Genomic DNA, 27,121 nt, shown 5'->3' with positions numbered 1-27,121 from the left:
GCCTCCCCCCCCCCCCCCCCCCAAGCGCTTTTTTTTATTTTCCATTTCATGGAAAATACTGAAACAAAACAAAGTGTTTCCTATAATTTTTGATCCATTGGTAGTAAAAATATTGTGGCACTAATGAGAAAATTATGTGTGCGAGTGTTACATACAAGACCGACCACAGCAAGGCTTTAGTTCATCAAGTCATGTTTCTTTTAGCTCTTGCAAATGCTGTAGGAAATTTGGAGGCCTTTGTCCAACAATAAAATAAATGTTCTTGAGAGGACACAAAAGTCAAATTCCTTTGTGTGCACTGCTAATCACTCACTGATTCTGAGAATTTTCCCACATCCTACAGTGAAAGGCCTGTCTGGCAAAATGCAGTTTTACTGAGCAGAGACAAGCAACTGTGCTGAGTTTGCTGTTGTTGATGCATTGAAATTCAATTTGTATACTGCATAATGCTGAGCCAGCTTCTTACAAAAATATAAAGAATGTGCTAAGGTAAAGACAGTTCTCTCAACAAGAGAACCTTTTTAAGGGTATGAGCAGGACATGGGCTGTCACAGGGTCACAACCCAAGGGATCAGGAGCAGACAAGATGAGGAACAGACAAAGTCCAGGCTTACATCTAGAGTTGGGGGATCAGTAGCAGGCAGCTCAGGGCAAGGGACAAACATTCAAAAAGCCTGACCCTGAATTGATTCTATCTTTGCAGGTTAGTCTAACCTGGCTGGGCTAAATCAGTTTTGTAACTGGATAGACATCCCAGAAATGCAGGCACATGCCTGCAGTGGCTCAGGCTAGAAGCCGGGGGGTGGGGAGGAGGCGCTAGAGCAGCCTTCCAGTCCTTCCACAGCATGGAGCTGAGTGGGACGTGGCCAGGCTCTGGCAGGACACTGTGATTAGCCCAGCAGGAAATTGATAACAGTGTTGATCACCCAATTAAGAAAACAACAGAACATTACCAGCTACTTGTTGATTCTACCTGTTGATTCAGCAGGGACCATAACCAGCATGTGGTCGGCTAGATAATTGGGTGGGCAAAATACGACCCGCAGGCCATTCTGTCCAGCCCACAGGGCCCCTAAAAAAGTTTAGAAAATTAGTATTTATCTGTACCTAGCTCATGTCAAAGATGAAAGGAGCCAGGGGCAGTAGGTCCCAGAGGAAGCCACTCCAAGCTCCTGCAATGGCAGGGCCCGCCCAGCCCCGATCCGCCCCCCCAGCTGGAAGACCCTGCCTAGCATACATGGCCAGTTAATGTGGTAAATTCTCATGGAAATTCTCACTCTGGCACATAAAATGGTTGCATTTTTATTCCATGAATAGGAATTGTGCCTCAAGAATGCTACTGGCATACTGGATTTAGTATGTGAGAATAGTTCAGGTTCTGGTTCTGACCGTGGCATGTCATTTATGTTGGTGCAAGGCAGTAGAAAACCTTTGTAAATTAGAATGCGTTTTGTATTGGTCACAATGGCATGAAAGGAAAGGCAGTGGGGATTCATACCTCTTGTGATACCATACAACCATATAATCTTCTCTCTCTTACTGTATACCTCATGGGGATCCTCATTTGTCACTTGCAGAGTCAGATGATGAACAGAACAGTTGGAATAACATGGTTGCAAACCTTAAGCAGTTTATCATATACTTTCAAAAAAAGTTTTGATGATGAGCTCAAGTACCAAGTAATCCAGTTCTTCTTAACTCAGGGGTAGGCAACCCCCAGCATGGTTGCCAGAGCATAGCACACAAAGCAATTTTGCTTGGTCTGCACACGTCGGGGCAAATGTTGGGGAGGGGGCCATAGCTGCACTGCCGCAACAAGGATCAGGCTTCTCACGGCTCCCCGGCATCCGCCTCTGGCACACCAATATCTTACAAGTTGAGGTTTTGGATGTTTTTGGCCATCTGCCCAAAAACGTTGCCAACTCCTGCTTTAGCTTATTGTGGGATTTACAATTTACTGTGAGGCAAAAGGGAAAAGGCCTTTTACTGAATTTCAGCTGTCTGTGTGTGTGTGCTTATTCCATGGGGTAGAGTAACCACAGAATCTTACCCCACTTTATTGAAAGCTAAACTACCACAGTTTAGCTTCTGTTCACCACAGGATAAGAACATACATTTGAGCTTTTACCCAAGAAGCTGGCAAACAGTAAAACCTTGCTCTTTTACCAAGGTACACTGTTCATATGTCCACACCCATAAACTGTAAATATACAACAGCAAGAACTGTCTCAATGTTATTATGCCTGTTGTATACAATGTGTGCATAGCGAGGTTGTAATTTGTGATAGGGTGCCTCCTAGCGGAGGTGCTTTTCTGGACCCTGTTCATATCATCTCTCCTCATGGGGTATGGTAGTACTGGCTTCCCACAGATATAGCTGAGGGAATGAAGCATAGGGAGACTGTGCCCCTATATGTCACAGTAGAAGTTGCAGTGGAATGGAGATCTGAACACAGGTCTCAGCCATTGGGCCATACTTCTTCTCTGACTAAACTTTGCCCTGGGAATCCCTTAAGCCAGTGAGTGTATTAGACTATGTGACCTGAAAGACCCAAAAGCTGTATGATCTTATATACAGGATGGGGAAATATTTTTCAGCCTGTAAAGTGTTAAAATGATAAATGATCCCCCCTTTGCTCTGCAGTAATTAGGAATTTTACATCATTTCCTTCATTTCCCTGTCAAATGCAGCTATCTGCTCTTCACAACAGAAGAAATGCACAAGCTTATTTTATGGTTTGGGCTTTCTTACAGGACAGAAACTGCTGGATACCTTAGCTGAAACGTGGGATTTCTTTTTCAGTGATGTCTTGCCCATGCTTCAAGCTATTTTCTATCCTGTGCAGGTAAAAAATAAATTACTTCATTACTTTAGAATCTTGAAAAACTGGAAAAAGTGATTATACTGGTTGATCAACATACTGGCACAACTGTCAGCCTCTCCTGGTAGGCCAGTGTCATGCAGCTCTTATGCGGTAAAGTCATTTGCATAAGTAGAGCTCACATGAAAATCATGGAAAAAGGAACCAAAAGCTGAAGACATATAGCCTTCTGACAATTGCCCTGTTATTTAAAAGCAGTGCAAAGTGGGTGAAAATCATTAACAGAAATTCAGTGTCCAAGGGATTTCCAAAGGAGTTGGGGATTCAGCAGCAGGGGGCTTCCCCCATGGGGTACGACAGCTGGGTGGCAGGTGCTCTTCAATTAACGTGCATTAAGACAGTCTAATGTGCATTTTCCTAGTGCCTCACAATGGAGATACTAGATTTCATGTTCATTAACTAAGGTGCATTAATGCACATGTAGACGCATCCAGAGAGAAGTAGCCACAGGGATAAGCGGCAGTGGCAGCAGGATCCTAGTGTCGGCTCAACTTGAACTTGAGCTGGGTCATTCCAGCCCACTGCTAGAAAACATTGTTGACTGGTGTTTAAAAGACTGAAGTGAGTTAACTGATCTGCATTTTTAGATTTTAGATTTCTGATGTACCTTTGTGAATCCAGCTTTATGTGACTTAAACACAGTGGTACTTGTGTTCTTTACTGCAACTTCTGTTTAGGATTTTCTAAAGAACTCAATGGAATTATGAACCCAACTCTGAATTTTAGTGAGATATGGCCCTCAAAGTCCTCTAGAATTCTAGTTCCTGCTCCTAAATTACTTCTGTGCTTCTGAAAATCCCATCCATTAAAAGTTTACACAGTTTATAGGGGTGTGCAAAGAGGGCCATATTCGATTTGGATTTGGCCCGAATCAGGGACAAGGATTTGATTTGTTAATTCAGATCACTGTCCCTGATCCGATTCGGCTGAATCCGTATCTGAAGATTTGATGCTGATTCAGAGAATCAGCAATTTGGCCATAGACGCAGCTTTAAATGTTTTTTCTACATACATCGAGGTACCAGGTACAGCTCGTGAATGCTGAGATGGTGGGGCGGATGGAGCATCCCACAGGAGTACAGGGGGCCCCCCCACATGCTCAGCAGCAAACCCAGAAGTAGAATGAAAGTACTTCTGGCCCACTTCTGGGTCTGCCGGGGAGTGTGCAGGGGGCCCCCTGCGCCTCCGGCTAAGCAGTTGGCCACGAGGGAACCCCAGGTGTCCCCCCAGACCCAGGAGGCACCAGTTACCGAGCCGGAGGGGTGTGGGCTGGCCCTGCACACCCCCCAGCAGATCCAAAAGTGGATCCACTTCCGGGTCTGCTGCTAAGTGCGCTGGGCACCTGCCCACGCTCTTATGGGATGCTCCATCCGCCCCAACATCACAGCATTGACAAGCCACCTGGTACCTGGAGGTATGTAGAAAAAACATTTAAAGTTGTGTCTATGTCGGAATCTCCAAATCTTTCTGAATCTCTCCAAATGGATTCAGAGATTCAGACATAGACACAACTCTGAATGTTTTTTCTACATACCTCTATGTACCAGGCGGCTCATCAATGCTGTGATGCTGGGGTGGATGGAGCATCCCACAGGAGCACAGGGGGCTCCCTAGCATGCTCAGCAGCAGACCCAGAAGTGGAGCAGAAGCACTGCTGTGGCTCGGTGACTGGTGCCTCCTGGGTCTGGGGGAGCACCTGGAGTCCCCCCACAGCCGATCGCCAATCTGGGAGGGCATGGGGGGGCCCCCCCCGCACATTCCCCGGCAGACCTGGCAATGGACCAGAAGTACCGGAGGGTTCCAATTCAATTTGGGGAGATTAAAAGGTCTCCTGATTCAATTCAGATTCAGAGATTCGGCCACCGAATTGAGCCGAATCTCTGCCAAATCGAATCAGGGACCGAAGCTTCATAGCGTCCTAATGTTTTACTGTCATTAAAATTATATAATAATTACATTTGATTTTATAGCCTTAAGAATATGTAGCAAATATATTCTTATTGGTATGTCTATGTTAGACTGGAATACAAATACTTTTCCAAAACTATCTTAAGGGGTCTGGAAGAAATGACAAGATGGATTTTCCACACAGTGGGATTTTTTCTGTATGTAAAAGTGTAAATAAATCTTGAACATTCATTTATTCTCCATGCTGGCTGAAGGTTATTGCAGAGGCAGCTGTGAGAACTCTTCCAAATGTGTCTGCAGCTTTGTACATCCTAAACACAAGCCCTTATTCCAGCAAGTGGAACAAATTCGTTCATGCACAGATAAGGACACAGGGTTAATGTATAGTACAGATACAACCAGGTACCATTATTGTTGTCAGAAGTTATATATCGTGTTCTCTGGGCGGAAGCTACTTGTAGTGAGATTTGGCTCTCACTGGAGAAAAAGTAGTTCTGTGAACATAGAACATGAAACATGAATTCTGCTATTGCCTTGTGTTAAGGTTCCCATGAATTTTAGGAAGAGGGGAAGCCACAGTTTGGCTTGGAGTCCTTACACTGGAAAAAGGAGTCCAAAACAGGGCACAAGTAGAGGAAAGAAACTGAAATACAACACCACCTTTGTTCCAGGAAACCCCAAAGTTTATTCTACTTTGTTTATAGATTTTACAAATATTTGGAATACCCTTACAGAGAACAAATCCAGGCAAGGTCTTCCTTGCCCTTCCCCAAGCCACACACACACTTGTATTTAAGTTTTATATCCCTGTGTAGATTACAGGCTAAACAATTAAGTCCAAGGCAATGCTTCTCAAATTGTGCAAAACCCTGGGGTGAGCCATACTAAGGTTACAGGATATAAAGTGGGATTGAACCTTTTTTTACCACCCCAATATTTCCTTTGAATTTTTGTTGAACTTCTTATTCCTCTTGCTCCTTAATTAAAGAGAAGAATTTCTACTCCTGATTTTGATTGTCTTTTTTAAATGGCTCCTTATCCCTTTTGTGCTGATTCTGTTTTTAAGGGGAAGGAGCCCTCAGTTCGTCAGCTGGCTCTTCTGCACTTTAGGAACATTATAACCCTCAACATTAAATTAGAAGATGCACTATCACGTTCCAGAGCCAGGGTTCCACCTTCAATTATTCAAATGCTGCTAATTCTCCAGGTATGTGATTTTGATTATTATCTCTATCTGTCATATAGATGTAGGGCACTGATTTTGGTGCCCTATTTGAAACTTCTCATCCCTGAACTTCACAAGTCCCAAACACCCACAACTTCAGCTGCAAGAGAGCTCAACATTTCTGCATGTAGACTTTCAAAGGGCATGTCCCAAAATTAAGGCTAGGAAAAGTGAAAGCTTCTTTGAAAAATGGCTTCTTTGAAAAATTGGGCCAAAAACTGGAAGCTTTTTGGTAACCAGTTCATACTGGTGTCAGTAAAACACCTTCCATGGAGTCTTTTAAATCAGGGGTGTCAAACCTATCTGTGCTCTCAGGATAGATCTTGACTCCTGGCCTCCTTGTGGGCCAGATCCAGCAAGGAGCCTCCCTGCCCAGGTCTGGACCCACTGGGCCAGTGGGGCAAGTGGCAGCACTGGGGTTAACACAGCCATATCTCATTCCACTATCACTAATATGGATCCCTGGCAAGTGTCTGGGAATTTGGCAGGGAACTCTGCAGCTGAGTGAAATGGCTTTGTGAGCTGTATGTTTGCAACCCCAGCTGAAAGTTAATGTCTTACAGCAGGGTTAGACAACTTTTTCTGACTGGGCTGAAGTAACCTGCCCCTGGTCAGAGGCAAGCAGGTGAGAACAAGGATGCGACTGCTTGCCTCTGCAGCTGCATGTTGGGAGTGCCCACAGTTGATGCTTGTCTTTGCAGTGGCACTCAGCCAAAGCCTGCCCCCACTCCCCACCAAATGCTGCCAAAGCCCCACATCTGCAAACCAGATCCAAAGTCATGTGAGCCAGATCTAACCCATGGGCCATGGGTTGCCAGCCCGTGTCTTGCAATATCTGTATCTGTACATTCAAATCTTAATTAGGTAACAAATGAATGCATGATATGCCCTTTCATTATGATGCCTAGTACATACTTGGTTGCATGGATAGATTCTATCAGAAGTGCTTAGGATTCACTGGGTACATCTACACATGCAGTTAATTAAAAGCAATAAACTCTGGAGAAGTTTGAGCCAGAGTAAACTACTCCTGGGCACAACATCTGCATGTGCATCTGGGACAGCAGCAATTTGAGCTGGGGAGGAGCAATTTACACAAGGGCTGCTCCTGCCTTGTTCAGCTTTGGGCTGTGGGTGGCAGCATCAGGTGGCAAAGGGGCTGTCTGGGGCAGGAGGGTATTGAAAGTGCAGTGGTATGTGGCTAGGCAGCAGGCAGGAGTCTGGCCCCTTCTGGCTGTGCTTATCAGGTGCAATTTATGCCCACAGTCAGTGTCTACACATGCATTTAATCACAGTTAATTACTCCAGCATATTAATCTTACGGCAGTGGTAATTGGTTTAGTGTGGCCTAATACCATTACACATGTAGGCGGTGACACTTTACTCCTCAGATAGTTAGCTACTCTTCAGTAAAGCATACGTGTAGATATGGCCCTAGAGAGCAATGAATCTGTTTGCTGGAAGTAACGTTTATGAATGTTTTGTTAAAGAAAAAAATCACAATGGTTGTATACGGAGCAGGGGAAAAGGGTGAAAGTCTTATGAAAAACTGGGACAGATGAGTGGTCCTTGTTAGTGCATTTCCGTATAGAAATTAATTTAGAACAAATAAAAGGAAATCCTTTTTCACATACCTTAAAATTATGCCATCCACTTCACAAATGCTTGTGGTCATTGAGTCTAATATTTCAGGGCTGGATAACTGAACAGTCAATGATAACAAATATAGTTATACAGACTGAGATCAAGGTAACTAAGTTTCATGTTTTGAATAGGAAAATGGTTACTGCTAATCAAGGAAGGGGTATTTTGTCCCCAGTACAACATGACACAGCTGTTTATGTGTGTTATCAGTTTTATCACCTTTTCTTTTATGAATCAGGCATTAGCCCCTGCCAGGGTCCAGCCAGCAAAGTCAGTGCAAAGACTTCTGTTGACTTTTGAAACAAAGAGCTGGATGACATCCTACAATAAAAAGTTCATAGGAGGCAATGGTATCATCTGCCAGGAACAGGGAAACAGCCTTTGCATACCTTCCTCCTCCACCAGCAGGAAGTGTTGACAAGATATTAAGTATTTATTTCTATTTTACTGTAAAAGCTTCATGCTCATTACAGCTCTGTTGATTGACATTGCTAATTACATGAGGTTGAATTTTTTACTTTAAATATTCGTTACATCAGTGAAAGTCATGTGGCAGAAATTTATAATGACCAGATTTGGGGGATTTTTTTTTCTTTTTTGCCAGTGGCTTATTGTATAATATCTACTTGATAATGAACCAAAGAGATAAAGTGTCAAAGAGGATTGAGGGATGAATCAGCCTGTCTGTTTACACATATAAACATTTCTAGTTAATTAAACAAACTGCAGAGGAAAGAACCTTTCCCAAAACAAACATTAAAGTAAACAGAATCCGATTTGTGGATAATTTAGGAGGTGCCATGGAATCCAGTTCTGTAAGATTAAATCCTGTTGTGGGTAGGGTCAGGCAGAGATAAGGACCAGCTGTCTGGCAGTCATGCTAGATTGCAAAGCACTTGGAGAATTTTTGTGCTCAGACTTTCCAAACTGATGGAAGGGGAATGCATCAGGGCAGCTTCTCTAGTCACATAAGCACACTCTCACCAGTCTTTGACCTAGCCATGAGCATCCTGATAGGGATCTATTCAGGGACATAGAGGCATGTAAAGCAGAGAAAATCAGGCTTTCACAAGAATATATTAATCACAGTACCTTATATTCAGCAAGCATATCTGAGTTACATATCCTTAGGAAAACAATGAAGCCTTTCCATACCATCTCCCCTATGCCCAACACTTGTTCTGAGCTATAGGTCAATACTTGTCTAATGCAGATAGGCTTATCTGCCTGCTGTTTTCCTACTGCTGTTGGGCAGTAATAAGCCAGCAAAAGAGGAAGAATCCAAAGTATATTTTTCCCTAAAATAAAAATTCTGTCCATTTTGTTGGGAGAGCAGCTGATTTCATAGACATTAGGGCTGGAAGAGACCTCAGAAGATCATAGAGTCCAGCCCCCCATCGAGTCCAGCAGGGGTCATAGGATCCCAGCAAGATAAACTTCCAGATTTATCTTGAAGGTGTTCCAAGTAGGTGCTTGAAACACCTCCGGCGGCAATCTATTCCAGACCTTGGGGGTCTAGACTGTAAAGAAGTTCTTCCTTATGTCCAACCTGAAATGGTCCTGAAGGACTTTGTTTGACCTTGTCATCCCCTGGGGCGCTCTGGTGAACACGCGTTCCCCCAGATCCTAGTGAGCACCTCTGATAAACTTACAGGTGGCCACCAGATCGCCCCTGAGCCTGCACTTTTCCAGGCTGAAGAGTCCATAGCTCTCAGTCTCTCATCATAAGGTCTGTTTTCCTGACTTCTGATCACACGTGTGACTCTCCTCTAGACTCTCTCAAGCTTCTCCACATCCTTTTTGAATTGTGGAGCCCAAAACTGGACACAGTACTCCAGCTGCGGCCTCACCAAGGCCAGGTACAATGAGAGAATGACATCATGGGATTTGCTTGAGAAGCATCTATGGATGCAAGCCAGTGTTTTGCTTGCTTTACTAGTTGCAGCATCACATTGATGGCTCATGTTCATTATGTGATCAATCATGACCCCCAAATCCCCTTTCATCCATAGTGCTAGCCAGCGTAGCACCGCCGAGCCTATAAGGATGCTGCGGGTTTTTCTTCCCAATGTGGAGAACCTTGCATTTTTCGGTGTCAAACACGATAAGGTTCTTGTCCACCCAATTCCTGAGCCTGTCAAGGTCAGCCTGGATCATCCTTCTGTCCTCAGGTGTGAACGTTTTACCCCAAAGTTTGGTGTCATCGGCGAACTTGGCCAGTCTGCTTCTGATACCAATGTCCACATCATTAATGAAGATGTTGAATACTGTTGGCCCGAGGACAGAGCCTTGAGGAACTTCACTGGTTACAGGGCACCACGACAATTGATTTCCATCAACCACCACCCTCTTGGTCTGACCACGGAGCCAATTCCATAGCCAGCAGATCGTGGTGAAGCTGAGGCCACAGTTGGCCAGTTTTGCCAAGAGGTGATCATGGGATACCAGACTGAAGGCTTTTTTTAAAGTCAAGTTATACAAGACATCAATCTCTTCTCCTCTGTCCAGGTGATAGGTCACTGAAGATATCATCAAAATCGTGGCAGGCGAGTTCAGGGGCCCCCCGATACCAGCCGGGGTAACCTCCGGAGTACCTTTCCAGAGTCAGGGCGCACAAAGCCCGGGGCTCGGGCAAAGGCAGCGCGCGAACACCTGGTAGAGCAGAGGCGGGTACACTCCCCTACTTGAAGATAGGTACCACATTGGCCTTCTTCCAGTCTTCGGGCACTTCACCAGAGTGCTAGGTTCTCTCAAAGATCTGGGCCAGGGACTGAGCTATGATGCTTGCCAGCTCCTTGAGTACCCTGGGTTGTGAACTGTCAGGGCCAGCTGACTTGAAGGTGTCCAGCTTCTCAAGGTGTTCCTTCACAAGATCAGCATTGATGGAGGGTAAGGAATCTCCCTCACCCAGGTCTTCCCATCCCGTAATGGGCCTGTGCCCAAGGGACTGGTGAAAGACCGATGGAAAGTACCCATTTAGCAAGTTGGCTTTTCCCTGGGCATCGGTTGTCAGTTGTCTCATCTTCAGCAGGGGTCCAATGTTGTACTTGCTTTTCCGGCTCCCCACATATCTAAAAAAGAACTTTTTATTGTCCTTGATACTTGTACCTAGTTGGAGTTCAGACACAGCCTTGTCTTTCCTGATTTGCTCCCAGCAGGTCCAGACCAGTGCAGTATATTCCTCCTTAGAGGTGGATCCAGTGCTCCATCCTTTGTAGGTCTTTCATTTTAGACACAGGATGTCCACTAATTCCCTGCTGTGCCCTTTTGCTGCCTTTCCTCTGAGACAGAATAGACTTAGCTTGTGCATCCAGGATCGCTCCCTTGAGGAGCAACCACTCATCCTAAACTCCCCTCCCCTTTGGGTCATGGTCCGTTAGGGACTTACCTACAAGGTTCTTGAGCTTGTCAAAGTCAGCTTTCCTGAAATCGAGGACTTCTGTATTGCTGGCTGACTTGCCAGCTTTATGGCAGATGGTGAAGGTGATCAGCTCATCGTAACTGTCACCCAGCTTCCCTTTGATCATTAGGTCACTGATTGGTCGCCCCCTGTAGCCAGTACCAGGCTGAGCAGCGCTTTACCTCTCATTGGCCCGTCAACTTCTTGCGTCAGGTAGAGCTCATCCACGCACAAGAGAAGGCTTTGCAACCGCTCTGATTTGGCCGAGCACTCTTCCCATGAGATGTCAGGGTAGTTGAAGTCTCCTATGGCAACGATGCACTGGGAGCGTCCAGCTTCAGTCAATTCCCTGGTGAACTCCTTGTCAAGCCCTTGCTCCTGGGTAGGAGGTCTGTAATAGACTCCCACCATTGTGTCCCCTGTGGCAAGTTTGCCACGGACTTTAACCCAGGGGGTCTCCAATCGCCCACCCTGGATGCCAATGTCAGCTTGCAGGGACACGTAGCTTTCCTTGACATAGAGAGCTACACCTCCACCCATTGTCTCCACTCGATCTCTCCTGTACAGGGTATAGCCGTCTATACCTGTGGTCCAGTCATGGGTGGAGTCCCACCAGGTCTCCGTTATGCCTATGACATCGTAATTATTTGTGTTAAGCAAGAGGACAAGTTTATCCTGTTTATTCCCCGAGCTCCTGACATTTGTGTACACAAGCCCGGTTGAGCAGGTCAGCCAGTCTGGCTGAGAAGAGCCTCCTCCCCAGTGGAGAGAGGTGGAGGCCGTCCCTTCCCAGCAGCTTGCTGCTTCTCTCACCAAAGAGCGGACTGTGGTCATGGAAGCCAAAGCCTTCCCAATGAGACCAGCATAGCAGTCCTTGGTTTACTACCCCAATCCTCCTCTCCCTGCTCAGCCCATAGCCCGAGACTGGGAGGATCCAGGAAAATACCACGTGTGCCCCCAACCCCTTAAGCCCCGCTCCCAAATCCCTATAGTGTTTCATGACCTGGCTGGGATTGCTCCCAGCCATGTCACTTGTGCCCACGTGGATAAGGAGCATAGGGTAGTGGTCAGTGGGCCGGAGGAATTCAGGGATCTTCTCCGCAATGTCTTGGATACGGGCTCCCAGGAAGCAGCAAACGTTCCGGGCTAAGGGGTTGGAGCAGCAGGTTGCAGAACATAGAGCTGAGGCGTAACACACAGCAAACACTTTGCATTTTGTACTAGGGAGAGCAGGTGCAGTAGCTACAGTTGAGCCTTTATTGCCTGCAGGAGCTGGCAACTTAGCAGGCTCAGATGGGGCTGTAAGAGGTACATACCTGTTGCAAAGCTCCAGTGGGGCAGGGACCTTGGTGCGGCAGGCCTTGGGGCCCTTGACTACCTTGGTCCAACCCCTTGGCTGGACAGCATGGGAGGGCCCCAAGTCCTTCCTTGTCCTGGAAGGTGACCTTGGTTTGCCCTCCGCCTCCAGGGGGTGAAGGGCCTGGTAGTAGGAGTTGATCTCCCACTCACCATCCCTGATGGCGTGCAGTCTCTGAACTACGGCCTGGAGCTCCTCCAGCTGGCGTGCCAGAGACCCCAAAAGGGAGCAGACCTCACAAGGGGAGGTGGCCATGCTCCCAGACTCCAGAGCCTCAAAAAGTGTCAGGCAGCCCCTGCAGCCAAGGGCCAGGGTCTTCATCTGCATGGAGCCTGGAACCATGGGGTCTTTCTGGGTGGAGGCCTCTGAGGAGCCAGGACGGGGGCCACAGACCCCGAGGAGACCCTCGGGTTGCAGCATGTGCCCATCCACATTTTACTGTTGGTAGTCTGGCTAACTGTGACTACCTACCCTAGGGGCTTACAGACAGGGCCTCAGGCCCTCCCGCTCACCCTCCTGCGCAAACTCCACGCTAACTCACACGCCAGGCAGACAAACCCACCTGTTTGTGCAGCCTGTTCGCAAGGCTCCAGTCATGTGGTTCCCTGGGGGCTGGGCGAAGTAGGAGCTGGGAGCAGGGGCATGTCCCTCCCTGGCTTGAATTTAGCTGCCCCACAGCTGTCTGGGGTTGGGGTCCCTCCCTCCCTGCCATGGGCCCCACCTACCTCTGGCTGTGCCGGACAAACATGATGAGCTACAATACTGCCATTGGGGATTTAGTTGGGAAGCTCCAGCCCCATCCTGTCCAACTGGAAAGAAAACGTTATTTCCAGCCTAGTTTCTCTCTGTAGCAAAATCCTTCTCTTGACTGGAAAACAGTTACTGTTGGAGACTCTTAAGTCAGTCCTTCAAGAAGGTGTCAGGCTTATCACCATAGGTAGCTACAGTCATGTAAACAGAAAGTAGGTCAGGTTCCACACCATGGCACTTAGCATGCCGTTTGGTTACATTTTAATAAAGGCACATACAGACATTTATTATATAAGTAAATCTGGTATTCACAGATTATTTTACTGGCTCTTTTGTGGGATTGTAAATGGAGCACTCCCTGGGCAAAGCCAGTGACAGTAACATAGGATTTACCTTCAGAGAAGGGAAATGAAGATTTATTAAGGAAAAATGAAAGTTGCGAGAAACTCTGAACCATACTGACATAAATATGTAATCTCATTCTTAACATGAAGCATGTGTATAATCCCATTAGCTTCAATAGGATTACTCAGACATTTACAGTTAAATACATGCTTAAGTGCTCTGCTACACCCAGTCCATGATGCCAGCAGAGAGCACATTCCACTGGAACATTTTTTAATGAAAAGACTGGAAAAAACCTGATCCTTGTACTTCACTTGTTAGAGTAATTTTATCTTTAACATAAATCTTTCAAACACTGTAGCCCAGGAAAAGCACCCTAGCCTTTGATACTGTCGCTACACCACATCCCTCAGATATGAAATCTATGAAATCCTAGACATTAGGGCTGGAAGGGACCTCGGAAGATCATCGAGTCCAACCCCCTGCCCAAAGGGCAGGAAGTCAGCTGGGGTCATAGGATCCCCCATAACATAAGAGAATTCATGAATTGGGATAGAATCTCTCAGGACCCACCCTGCCACAGTATCTGCTCCCCACACACACACACACACACACACACACACACACACACACACACACACACACACACACACACTTCTCTATGTATACAGCTTCACATATAAAAAATGGGAGAGGGAGGAATCTAAATCTGGGAGTCGAGACAAACTGGAGAGACTAGGTAGGCCGTCCAAAAAGAAACAAAACTCATTAAGCATTTGCAAAATTTCGAAGTGATTTGCGGTATGAGTTTGAATCAGTTGCATTGATTTCTACTAACTTTTAATCACCTCATGGCAATCTTGCATCCCTTCTGTTATCCACCTCTTAGAGAAAATGTCCATATGGGTCTGGAAAGGAGAATGTTTGTTTCTGGAGTGAAACTGGATTGCTACCACACAGTAGTGGCAAACACCACAGTTGATGGCATTTTGCAATGATATCCTTAGTTTAGAAGGTCAGTAATTAGTCCGAGTCGGATTTTTCAGTTTAGTCTGTCACATAGCGTACACTACCAACATTGTTTGCTCTGCAAAGAGTTAACTGCCCCAGACAGGATCATTCCAGCATAAGGATGATCATCTGGTACACTAGAGTTGACACGAGAGTGAAATATTCGTCTTAAAGTTTAAAACAAGAGTGGGTAATTATTTGGGCTAGAGGGCCACTTAATGAGTTTTGGTGAGCTGTTGAGGACTGCATGGGTACACTTCTTGTCAAAGTGTTAAGCTCCGCCCCTTGACAGGTGCCTCACCCCCTGGCCACCATCTTGTAGCTGGAAGTCCTGCCCCTACCCCTGACCTTTGCCACAGGACATCCCTCCCCTTGCCCCAGAAGTACTGCTTTTGGGAGCAGGGTTCACGGTCTTGGAACTGGAAGTTTCATCCTGTCACATGGCCTATGACATAAGAAGGCCCACTCATCTGACCCTAAGACCTGCCCCACTCACTGCCATCTTGGTGGCCATGTTGGTCCCAGAATCCCCTGCCCCATCACAATGTCCCTGACATCAGACTGCCCCCCCAGAGGTCTCACCCTCATGGTGCATGGCCTGCCCCTGGGGCCCCAGAAGCCCTTCCCCCTAAGCCACAAGATCTGTGCCTCAGGTCTGTGCCCCTGAGGCATTGTGACCCCTCTAACAACCTACCCCATCGCACTTGACGAATCAATGGGGGCTTCAGGGCCATCAGACCTTCCTGAGAGTGGCACTCAACCAATAGAGGGCTACATGCATAAAATCTTTCAGAAGATATAACTTTAACAAATTATAGCCAAATAATGTGCCAACAGCTGCAGCAGGAGCAGTTTGCCTCCTGCGGGCACACGGCATGGCCATTAGTGGAGCCTTTGTCCCTACTAGTGCTCTGCCTGAATACCTTGCAGCTTTCAGCCTGAGTTGCCATGCCAGTCACACATGGTGCAGCACATGCCAGAACACAGTGGGGCCGTTAGCAGCACCTGCTTCTTTACTAGGGCCTGGCCTGGATAACCCGCAGTTCCTGGCTGAAGTCCCAAGCAGATGGCCGAGTTCCTGCACCAGCCGCATGTGGCGGCACACAATGGAGCTGTAAGAGTGCCTGCTTGCCTACTGGGGCCTGGCCCAGATAACCTGTGGCTCCCAGTAATACAAGTCCCCGGCGTGCAGCCAGTTCATACCCATGACTGTACTTGGACTCTCGTTGTGGCCCAGGCTGTCTCCTCTATGAATGGCCACAGTCACTGAGTCAAAGCCTTACCAGACAGAAACCTAGCCAGGAGCTTTCAGTTTTCCATCCCCAGCATCCCCTGCCTTGGAGCTGGGGGACAGGACAGGCCATGCTGGGAAGGAGGGTGGCTACCTAGCAACCGCAACCACAGATACTGCTGCAGCCAGTGCCTACTTCACAGAGGGCAAAGAGGTGCTTGCTTTCAGAGGGGCAGCTGCAGGCCAGGTAGAATCACTTTGTGGTTTAGATCCTGCAAGCCATATTTTGCCTACCCCTGCTTTAAAATATCAAGTTGTGGGGAGACAGACTGAATACATGGTTTTTAAACATTCTGGGACATGGGGACCCTAGGATGGGGGAGACACTCCATGATTCTGGGATCCTGATGCCTCAATACTTCTAAAAACATTAATCAGCTGATTTTCAGCCCCAGCCCCAGACAGCCTGGGATGTCAAACCAGACCCAGAACTGTCTGAGGCTGGCTCTGATAATCAGCTGATTGTTGGGACAACCCTAAGTCTGGAGCCTGCTGAGGTCTGTGGGCAGGCCTTGATCTGGGTCAGAGCCTCCCCCTGTCCAATCTATAGGATCAGGCTGGGGAAAACTGCAGTGGTGAGATGGGTTGGAGAAATTTTTTGCCTCATTCCAAACATCACGCCTTGTGTCATCCATGTCTAGCATGGGCTATAGTGTCATAAACATTCTGACCTGTTGTGGTCTTTCTGGGCTCTTTGCAACAGAAGAATTGCTTTGTTGTTTTTCCTTAGTCAAAAAACAAATGAAAGCTAGAGCTGGCATTTTCTGAGGGCCACCCCTTGAGTCTATGAAGTTTGAGAACCACTGGCATGGGAAGTTGCACCTCACCAATCTTTGACTGCATTGTTAGCCACATGGGACCTTTTATGGCCAATGTAGGTTGGAGACACCTTCGGACTGTTTCAGTTCCATTTACAGAGACTGAAAGAGCAGCATCAGAATCAGGGCAGTACAAAGAAGGTTTTGCATGACTTGCACTGACACCCCAGACTTTGTCATCTACTGGGGAACTAGAAAGCAAAAGAACGTGTGTGAAAGGAAACAGGAGACTGGGAAGGAAGAGCGCAGGGGTCAGGGAAAAATGGTTAAAAAAACACAGAACTCAAACAGAACAAAACTATCACTGTGATTGCCAGAGGATATTTATACAGATGACTAAGCAAACTGACTTGTTGCATAAAACAAGCATTTCAGAGGCACTTGTTTGCTGCTGTTACTAAAACATCTTATCACCAGGTATCCTACTCCATCCTGAGAAATTCAGAATAGAAGAGACTATTACTCTAAATGTCTTTCATAGATTTCATAGATGGTAGACCTGGAAGATCATTGGGTCGAGCCCCTGCCCCAGGGGCAGGAAGTCAGTTGGGGTCAAAGGATCCCAGCAAGATAAGCATCCAAATGTTTCTTAAAAGTGTCCAAAGTAGGTGCTTGCACCACCTCTGGGGGGAGTCTATTCCAGGCCTTGGGGGCTTGGACAGTAAAGAATTTTTTCCTTATGTCCGGCCTAAAACAGTTTTGCAGGAGTTTGTGACAGTTGGACCCTGTCATCCCTTGGGGTGCTCTAGTGAACAGGCATTCCCCCAGATCCTGATGCATACCCCCTATGTACTTATAGGCTGCCACCAAGTCACCCCTGAGCCTGCGCTTCTCCAGGCTGAAGAGTCCAATAGCTCACAGCCTCTTTTCATAAGGCCTGTTCTCTTGCTCTCTGATCATGCGTGTGGCTCTCCTCTGGACTCTTTCAATCTTCTCCACATCTTCTTTCACTTAAGATAACTTTATGGACTCCCCCTTATCCTTTCTATGGGCGCCCCAAACCAGTTAAAACTACAGAATGTGAAGATACAGTATCTCTCACTTTGAATGATGAGGCCTCTAAGCAGCAGACCTGACTGGAAAAATAAAACCCAGTGGTTTCATTTTTGGCTTATCTGAATTTCCTTGGGGCTCTTGGCTCTGGAAAGGAAGTACAACATGAATAAGTGAATCTGCCCAATTAAAACTATCTATTCTCCTGCTTGTGCCTAAGTGTTGTCAGTGCCCTGTCACTTTGACAAAGGGTTGCAAAGGTCTTTTTGGAAACTGTAAGCAAATAGAAATAGAGCTGTTTTCCCGTATCATCAGCAACATAGCAACCTGGACAACATAGCAGTTAGAAAACACTTCCACTATTGCAGGGTTCTAACTTGGGAACAGAATATTTTCTCTGTAACACTGAAGTGAGTATCAGTTGAGGCCAACTTATTATGCGTGTCTTATCAGAATAGCCTCACAGAGCCTTTTGCAGCTGAAGCATAGGAACCAGATAGGTTATATGTAGAGCAAAGCAGCAAGCATAGTAGCTTGAAGTAGCCTTAAAGTAGGGAACTTCTGGTTCCCTACTGCCAAACTGTTTATGTTACGAGAGATGGAAAGATGCAAACATTCCTGTGGGTTTAAAGATAAAGCCATTTCTAAGGTGTACCTTTTCTTTACCTGGTGGGAAATAATCCTCTTCTCTCATTCCCAGACCCTTTGTTAACCCTTTGCCTGTTGTTTTTCTTGGCTTGGCCCTTCAGCTCCTTAGATCAAAGATTCTTATCCAGGGTGCCACAGCTCCTTGTGGTGCCTTGAGATTCTTTTGAGAATGTTGCAGAGTGCCAGACAATTATGTGAGATGTTACCTTTCCCACATGTTAATTGCCCTTAAGATGAGAGTGTCCATATGTTAAGGCAGGAAAAGATGTGCTAGGTGTCCTCTGAACATTGCAGAGTTATACCTATTTGCACTAAGATTATCTCTAGCTAGTGTTAGGCCACTTGTGTTGCCATAATATCAATCAGCTCCACAGTTCCAATGCCAGTATCCCAGAATGCCCCATTCCCAGTCCCTCTCTTCTGGATGACAGATCATCCACTGGGGGAACTTTATTGCCCCAGATTGACAAAGACTTAGGGGAGCCAAGCAGCCATGAATGGCTTGGAAGCCACCTGAATGGTGGGGGAGAGTTGGAAGAGGGTTGAGCAGGGAGCTTCCGGGGAACTGCAGGAGAGGGGAAGGGGAGCAGGTGAATGGGAGCACTGGAGAGCCAGATTCAGGCAGCCACAGGTCAGAGTTGGCAGCTCCTAGCCATGCCTCTGCTTGCCAGCTGTCCAGCAGCAAGTCAGAGCTGTGCATGTTAGAGAGGGTATTAAGCCTTAATATGCAATTGTATACGGCATGTGCTAAGTATCATACTGCCTAACATTCCTCAGAATTAGCACATGCAAAATGTAGCGTGTACTAACACCCTTAGGTGTGCAAATATGATTTGCAAGAGAAACCCAGAGATTTCCAATAGGACTCTATAATGTTAAAAGCTGCCTTGTCATCCCTCTGGGTTCTCTAAAACAGGAGAATTGTTCTGTTTTTTTCTTCTGTAGTGAAAAAATGAGTGAAAACTAAGAGCTGGCATTTTCCAAGGGGTGCCCTGAGTCTAATAAGGGATGCTTTGAGTTTAACAAGGTTGAGAATCACTGCCTTAAATAAATGCAGCAGTGACTGTGACTTGTATAACAATTATCATAGTCAACTCTGCACCTGGTTGACATCTAGATTGCTTCACTGACTTCTGTCAATTTACACAAGCTAACAATCTGGATCTCCAATTTCCAGTTAGACGTGTTTGCATGTAAAAAACCAAGTGCACTTTTGCACTGTGTCCTATGTGGTATTGCCTGTCCTAATGAGTACAGCTTGATTGCAGTAGATATGACATTGTTTAATGGCCTGGGATGGATCATGCCTTACTGTAATTTTGAGTCCTGTTTGGTTCTTTGTAGAAAAAGCAGTGTAGAAAAAAAGAATTCTGGCTTTTTCCTTTGAAGGAAGTATCTTTCCACTTTGCTGTTTACTTTCTGACACTCGCAAGTGAGACTCATTTGATGTAAATGTGTCATAAAGAACCTTGAACTAGATAGACAGTGCAAAAAGAACTGATCCAACAATAATGAACGCATCTTAGAGTAACTCACCCAAAAATCACTCTTAGTTGTGCTTCACGACGAAACTATTACCTAGTGGTCCGACTTCAAAAAAACTTCTAGCTCTGTTCATATTCCTTTCTCTTAAGCTGATTCAAAACAATTGGTCCCTCAAGCCTAGTTTTACTGTCTATCATGCTAGTGTAAATCAGGAGTAATTCCATTAAAGTCACTGGATACTTTAATGGTATAAAAGAGATCAGGCCCTATAAAACTGGTGAAGATATAAATCAGTGACAGTACATGGTGGTCCATTTTCCAGTTTCACACTGTAGTTCCATATTTAAGAACGGAAACCACATCAAAGGCATTTCCCCCCTCATGTATTTAGCTCTGTTTAGATATGGCCGTAAGAAGATAAGTTTATTATTTCAGGACTTACCACAGCTATGTTTAGCACTGTGCCCTCTGGTAGTGGGGTGGGAGGGGAACAGGTATAGTTACTGTTAACATTTCTACAAAATTTAATTGAAAAAGAACCCAAACAGATCATTTCTTAATGGCAATTCCACTTGAACAATATTTCTGTGACAAACTCTGGGAGAACCCTAATATAAACTGAACTTAAAACCAGTACTAATGAAAGTCTACCGCAAAATGAGTAGGTTTATTTTCCTTTGTAAATTGTCTTCACTGAAAATTTGCAAGTGATACATTTCACAACAAAACTTAATTTGTTTGCTCATGAGGGAGAGGATATAAATTGTCTGCTGCTCTTTGTTTTGCAGCCAGATGACTTGCAGGCACCTGCTTCAAGTATTTTGCGGCATAGTACTTTGTCTGCCATCTTCTCTATTCTCTGAATAGAAGAGAAGCAGTGTACTCTGGTGAAGAGTTCAGGCCACTAGGATTGGGACCTTGTCTATCTCAGAAAGTTGATGCAGTTTTACAAAAATTGTTTAGAAACTGAAACAAGTCCTACCCACTCACTCCTTAAGCATGTCTGAGTCTGACAAGTTGGTAGAACAGCTGATTTAGAAGGCTTGTGCCGCAGTTCTACTCTCAGGAGAGCCTGAGAACAGTGTTGGTATGAATACTTACCACCCCTGTGAGCTGTATCCAGTAGCAAAACAATGGGTGTGCAACCCAGGCACAAACCTGGGTACTGTAGAAGTGGAGGAGATCACCAAAAGTGGGCTGGTGGATGCCTCATCTTCCCATCCTACCTTGTCCCAACACACACATATATCCTGCATCCTTCCCCCACAGCTTAGGCAATAGGATGGGCAGCAGTGATATAATGCACAGTACAAGAGTAGTAGCTGGAGGTTTGCTTCTGTGAGGTGGAGAGCCTCCTTTTTAGCTGCTAAAACTCAAAGTGTTTAAATGGCTATACAACGTGTGTTTTCAGCAAAATAAAAAGGTGACATCCCCCAACAACAGTGAACTTTTGGCCACTGCACTTGCACAGTGCACTGTCACTGCCCAAGGCACAGTACTAGCCAGTTACACTTCTGGCTGTATGCAGTACCTAATTGCTAGTGTTGGGTTGGCACAGAGCAAGAGCAAATGGACAACACTTGTTTCCCAGCAGTGGGCCCAGGTTTGGTAAAGGCTGGTACAGGCATAACCTACGAGTACCTTTTCATTCACTTTAGTGAGGTTTTTCTTTTTTAGTAAGTAATTATCAGTGAGTTAGCAGAGGTGTACATTCAAGCTGTTTTAGTTAAGCTTGTGCAAAAGGTTGTCTGGATATTCTTATTCCTACCAAGAGCAGCTTATTTTAACTGAAGTCAATTTGTAACATGTTTAAAGTAAACCAAACCAAGTAACCCTCAAACCAAAATAGGTGTCAATGCAGGGGTGTGAAGAGGAACTGGCTAAAAATAAGATACTTACCATAGGGAATGAGACAGAGTGGAGGGGAGAAGAGAAGATGGAAGGAGAGCTCTGGTGCCAGAGCAGCTGTTCCTTTAAGATAGAGCAGCCCCACGAGGGGAGGGGCAGCATGCTGGGAGAGAGAGGGGAATGGAAGACAACTCAGCAGAAAGAAACCCAAGAAGGCTGCTGGGGGAGAGAGACCCCCCGAAGACTGGTCTTGACTGAAGGAAGGAGCTCGACCAGATCCTGTTAATCTGGGAGTCACCAGTGAAAAGGGTTCATCTTCAAGAAAAAACATTTAAAAAAATGCTCTAAACAGCAAAGGAGTGTCAGCTGAAACAGCGCTGAGGAGAGAAAAGTGGCTGTCTTTCAGGTCATCGCAGAAGCTATGTTTATTGTTTCTTTTATTGTGTTTGAACATTTAGTGGAGCCAGTTGGGCTCTAGAGGGTTTCATGGGAGAAGGTTTCATGCCTGAGTGACAGCTACTCCCTCACCCTTAAAGAAGCAGGAGTACACGGAGAGGTCTAATGAGATAAGATCTTGCCCAGAGACAGGGCAACCTGTATGATAAAGACCGAAACAAAAAAAAAAGAAGTAAAAATTCCTTGTTTAGTTTGAATTGTTAAGTTATAATTATCCTAAACTGTGTATTATATGAGAGTGGAGTGAGCCAGCCAAATATTTCCAAAGTAAAATTAAGATTTACCTGAACAGCATACAGTAAGCACAGTCTGTCTAGCTGTGGGTTGGTTATAGATGTAAAAATAAATCAGAAAAAGAAAATTGTTTAACCCAAATAAGACTGTGATTCAATCAATGCCTTAAATTGTGGGTGGCATCTGAAAGAGACAGGAGAGATTGTGATCCCAGTAAATCCCCACGTAGATTGTCGGTGTCCGATTGCAGTAGAAAAGAAGTAACACCTCCCAACTAATAACATCATAAAATAATCAAGACGTGGCAGGAAAGAATCGAACTATATCACAGGGGCCCAAGCCTGGGCAATCACAGAAAAAAGGGGCTAGAGCTTGAACATAAGCAGTACTACCACAAGAGATTTTTCCCAGAATCTCAAAAGTGGTTTAAACCACTGCAATTTTGTGTCTAGATAAATCCTAAATTTGTAAAAGATCAGCATAATGTGGCTTTAATTCACTTTCTGGAGCTAAATCAACTAATTCAAATTCAGACCAACTTCATACTGATCAAAAGTGTTGTTATGGAAAGTTAAACAATGTTTAGCTCATCCACTTGCAAGTCATAACTTTAGTTCTTTTAGATTGACTTTCCTGAATGTCCCTGTGTAGATGAGTCCTCAAGGGAATCCAGACTGCTGAACTGTCACGATCTGAATAGGAATACTGGCTGAAAATAATGATTGAGGTCAATATTTACAGTACATTTCACTGCAGTACATCACATTCCAGGTCAGGCCCATTCACATGACACCATTCCTAAGACAGGAATAAAAACAACAAAAATCACCTTTGCAACAATAAAAATGAATGGTTCACATTCTTTGTAGGGTTTTTTAAAAACATTATGTAATGTATGTTAAAAATTAGATTCTGATGTTAAAAAGTTAGACTTCCCTTAGAATTTCTGGGAGAAATCTCCCACTGCTGTCAACCCAGGCTGAGCGCAGAAATATTTCTGACAGCTCTTTGAACAGGTGCTGCTTTTACACTGTAGAGCCAACAAGGCAACACACTGTATAATACTTTGCTGTGCAGAGGATAAGAGAGTAACTTTAAACACTGCCATTTCTCTGGCAGGAACACATCGCAATTTACCATTTATTCTTGGACCTCTCATGCTTCCAATTGTTACTGTGTTTAATCAATGGCAGTGTGGATTCTAAATTGAATGATGCACTATCCTGAGCTTTAACCTCTAGGACACTATCTTGGCCATCATTTCTCCCTCCGTTATCTCTTTAAACATCTGTTTACTATAGTGGGAGAGCGTGGGCAGTCCAGAGCTGCCGATGCTCTCCAGCTGCCCAGGGCAGGCACTCCTTGGGTTTCACAGGCCCAATCCTGCACACCCTGGAGTTCTCTTGCAAGGGTAGTTCCACGGCATGCAGGATCGGGCCCATGAAGCCCTGAGAGTGCCTGCCTGGGTTCCCTGCTTGCAGAGGTGTGCCCTAGCAATTACCAGGGAGGGAGAGTACATGTCATGCTGCGATGCCCCAACTCATGGCATACTTCTGCCGATGGAGGAACCCCAGGAAGGCACTCCAAGGACTTCAGGGGCCCCTGTTTGTAGAGATGCACCACTGAAATCCCTCGGCATTCCCAGTACAGCTGGATTTCCCAGGACAGCTCATAAGGACATCTGTTTACAGCTTGCAAGTCTCTACTTTACATTGCCTTCTATGCTGTTCTTTCCCTTTTTTCTATGACCCCATCCTCCTGCACACCCCAGGGACAGTAAAGGGAGACACAGAATGGAAAGTACCCATAAACATGATGACCTGTCAAGCCCAGGGCAACTGAAACCTCTGCAGTTCTGCAGGCAGCGTTTTCACCACACTGTTTTTTCCCCTCTCTTTTCTTCAAGCATCCCTGTAAAGTGGGTCACAGCTTGGCAAGTAACTTCCCACAACTCAGAGTTGTACAGAAGGGCAGCTGAACACACAGGCTGCCATTAGTCCCATCAGGCTTAGCACTTCAAAAGCCCCTTTCCGTACTGCCTATTATTGCTGAAGCCTCACAGAGGTAGTAGTGACATAAGCTAATTATAGTGGATCCTGACTAGCTTTGGGGAACTGAAATATAATGGAACTGCCTTCACAATGTGTGAAACTTGGGAGGTCCAAATTGTTTTCAGGCGTGGCAGAGTGCCAGCTGCCATTTTGCTGCGATGACTTTGCTCAGAGGGACAATTCTAACCTGCTCTCCTAACAGAGAAAGGGTTGTCCTGCAGCAGAACTTGTGTGGTTGCTTGCACCAAAGTGAGAGCAGCAAGAATATCCCTATATAATTTCAGAATCCCATAGAAGTCCGTAGAGTTCTATAGAGCAAAACTCTGATGTATTTGAACAAGACATGATCATTTCATAGAGTATTATAATAGCAATACAAATCTATTATGTTCTGTGGATGGTACAAAACTGAACAGAAGCTGCCTCCCACTCCTTCCTCTGTTACTGCTCAGGATTCAGTCAGCACCTAGTGTTGGCTGCAGGCATGAGGGTTGTGACCAGAAAGAACCAGTACTATAATATGTTTTCCCCGTCTGGATAAAGAAAGCTTTAGTGCATGGTTTTGGTGATCTGCAAACAACATAGGAATAATACATTGAATATATCAGACAACATAAGCACTTGTTTCTTTTTAGTTGAGTGTGTAGGGTTAAACTTTTGCTGTAATAATTGTATATTCTTGCCCCTAGCTCTGTTTGTAGGTGCCAAAATAACAAGCGCATGATACTGGTATATGACACTTACTGTGAAATTCACTAACTACTCAATAATTATAGGCAATTAAAAGGTAAACAGTTAATAACGTGAATGAACAGAGTTCAGCTTATGTAGGTGTTCTTTAGTTTAAAACCTTACCAGAAGTGGCCTCTTCATCATTGTTTCCAATGTGGTTAACATAGTTTCAGCAAAACATCCTGCAGGGTGTCATGTAAATTATGTAAGAGGTCACCAGTGTTGATGAGTTAGCTGTTTGGGCACTCTCAGAATGCTCCTTTTACAGTTTAGCTGCTGTTAATATTTACACTTGTAAATATTGAAAAGATGTTTGAAGTTATCTGTCTGGTATCACCCCACAGTGTAGCTTGCTGAAGATCATCAGCAGAAGGTCACTTGAAAAATGATCATTCATCATTTACAGGGTGGACATGATATGGGAGTAACCAAGGGAGTAGTTTTAAAAAACAGAAGGAAAAGCATGTCAGTTGCTTTTCTAATAATGTAATGAGAAGGCTTCATCAGGACTCATTAAGACTAGATCCTGTAGTACAGCGGTGTCAAACTTATCCCAAGCCAGATCTGGATGATGGGGCTCCTGCTGGACACATATCATGGGGCCAGCAGCAGCTGCCACAGGTCTGGTGGCGGCAGACATCCAGCAACAGCATAACCAAGCAGCTCCAGGTCAAGCAGGAGCTGTACCTGCACGGCCGTCTCTCACCACCTTTTTGCCACACCCACAGGCCACATCCTTCTAACTTCCCCCCGAATTCTGGCAGCCCACCAGTAGCCCAGTGGGCCAGGTAGAATGACACCATGGGAGAGATCTGGCCTGTGGGCTGTATGCTTGACACCCATGTTTTACTACTATCAAATACATTCATGTTGGAGATACTACATTGCTCTTTGGTTCCTAATCCAGTTTGCAGTACAGAAAAAAAAAACAATGCAGCATTGCAATAAAGCTTCTACTGACAAAAGAACAATGATGCTTGGATCAGACTAAGATCACTCTTCTTTTAGCCTGACCCTTATTACATTATTGTTATTATTCATCTGGTGGCTTTCATTGGAAGAAATATCCATGTAGTAGCTAGGTTTTGTTATAATGCCTATAACCCACAGATAATTTCAGAGAGCTAGCTATGGTGTGTCTGCTCTGTACTAAAACCTGAGGAAAATTATCCCATGGTAATTAATCATGCTGTTTGTTTGTATCCTTAAATTCAGGATCAGCTTGACACCCATGGTTGCAAAGAATTCTGAGTCCTCTTTCAAAAACCATCTTTTCTTTCCTGCCCTGCCCTCCAGCTGGGATGAACATTAAGGGCGCACCCAGACGAATGCGCGTGTGCCTCTCGCCCTGTCTCAAACTTCTTTGAGGTGGGGCAACAGGCACGTGCAGGAATGAAAAAATGTTCCCCGTGCTGCAAGTTTGCACCGCAGGGAGAAATTTAGACCCCTGGATATCCTGGTTTTAAAAAGCGGAGCAGGGCACAGTCCCGGACCGTGCCTTGAGGCAACCAGATGCTGGATCCTCCATAGAGATGCTCTGGCTGCCAAAGTATCTCTGTGGTTGGCCCCTCACCCTGGTGCTAAAACATGCAGCCAGCCTGTGTGTTCAGCACCAGGGCTCCAGTGCTGGTGAGTAAGGGGTGCATGGAGGGAAACTCCGACGGCCCTGCTCACTCTCCCAGCCCCCCTGATCCCTGCCCTGGCTGGCCCTTCCCCCCACGAGCCCGCCGAGGCTCCCCACCCTGCCCGGCCAAGCTCCAGCCCCTCAAGCCCCCCTGATCCCTCCCTCCCCCACCCCATAGTTTAAAAAAAACAAAAAAAACCCTGGCACTTACCAGCAGTAGGAGCTGCCGTTTGGCTGACTGGGGCCCCAACCACGCAGCACAGGGCAGGGTGACCGCCGCAGCCCGGGCCCTGCTCCCCCCTCCACTGTCCTGTGCTGCCCGGAGGGCTCTGCCACGAGGCCCTGGAGCCCTGCACCCCTGCTTCTAAGGTAAGCAGAGGCTTTTTTTTCCATTTATTTTCTGAGTTTTTTTTCCTGTT

At 45.7% G+C, this 27,121-nt stretch overlaps 1 protein-coding gene across 12 annotated transcripts in view; it reads left to right on the top strand.

The window, feature by feature from the left end:
• Positions 1-27,121, top strand: part of PRR5 (proline rich 5) — a 174,789-nt gene that overhangs the window by 109,222 nt on the left and 38,446 nt on the right. For all 12 annotated transcript variants that reach the window (XM_025204085.1, XM_025204087.1, XM_014519925.2 and 9 more), the window contains 2 exons: positions 2,755-2,846; positions 5,857-5,997. In XM_025204085.1, coding sequence (XP_025059870.1) covers positions 2,755-2,846; positions 5,857-5,997 — 233 coding nt within the window. The remainder of the gene's footprint in view (positions 1-2,754; positions 2,847-5,856; positions 5,998-27,121) is intronic.

Source organism: Alligator sinensis, unplaced genomic scaffold (genome assembly GCF_000455745.1).
Source record: "Alligator sinensis unplaced genomic scaffold, ASM45574v1 scaffold975_1, whole genome shotgun sequence".
NCBI classification, from domain to species: domain Eukaryota; kingdom Metazoa; phylum Chordata; order Crocodylia; family Alligatoridae; genus Alligator; species Alligator sinensis.
Note: the sequence above shows the minus strand (reverse complement) of the source record. Positions and strands in the feature narration are given on the sequence as shown.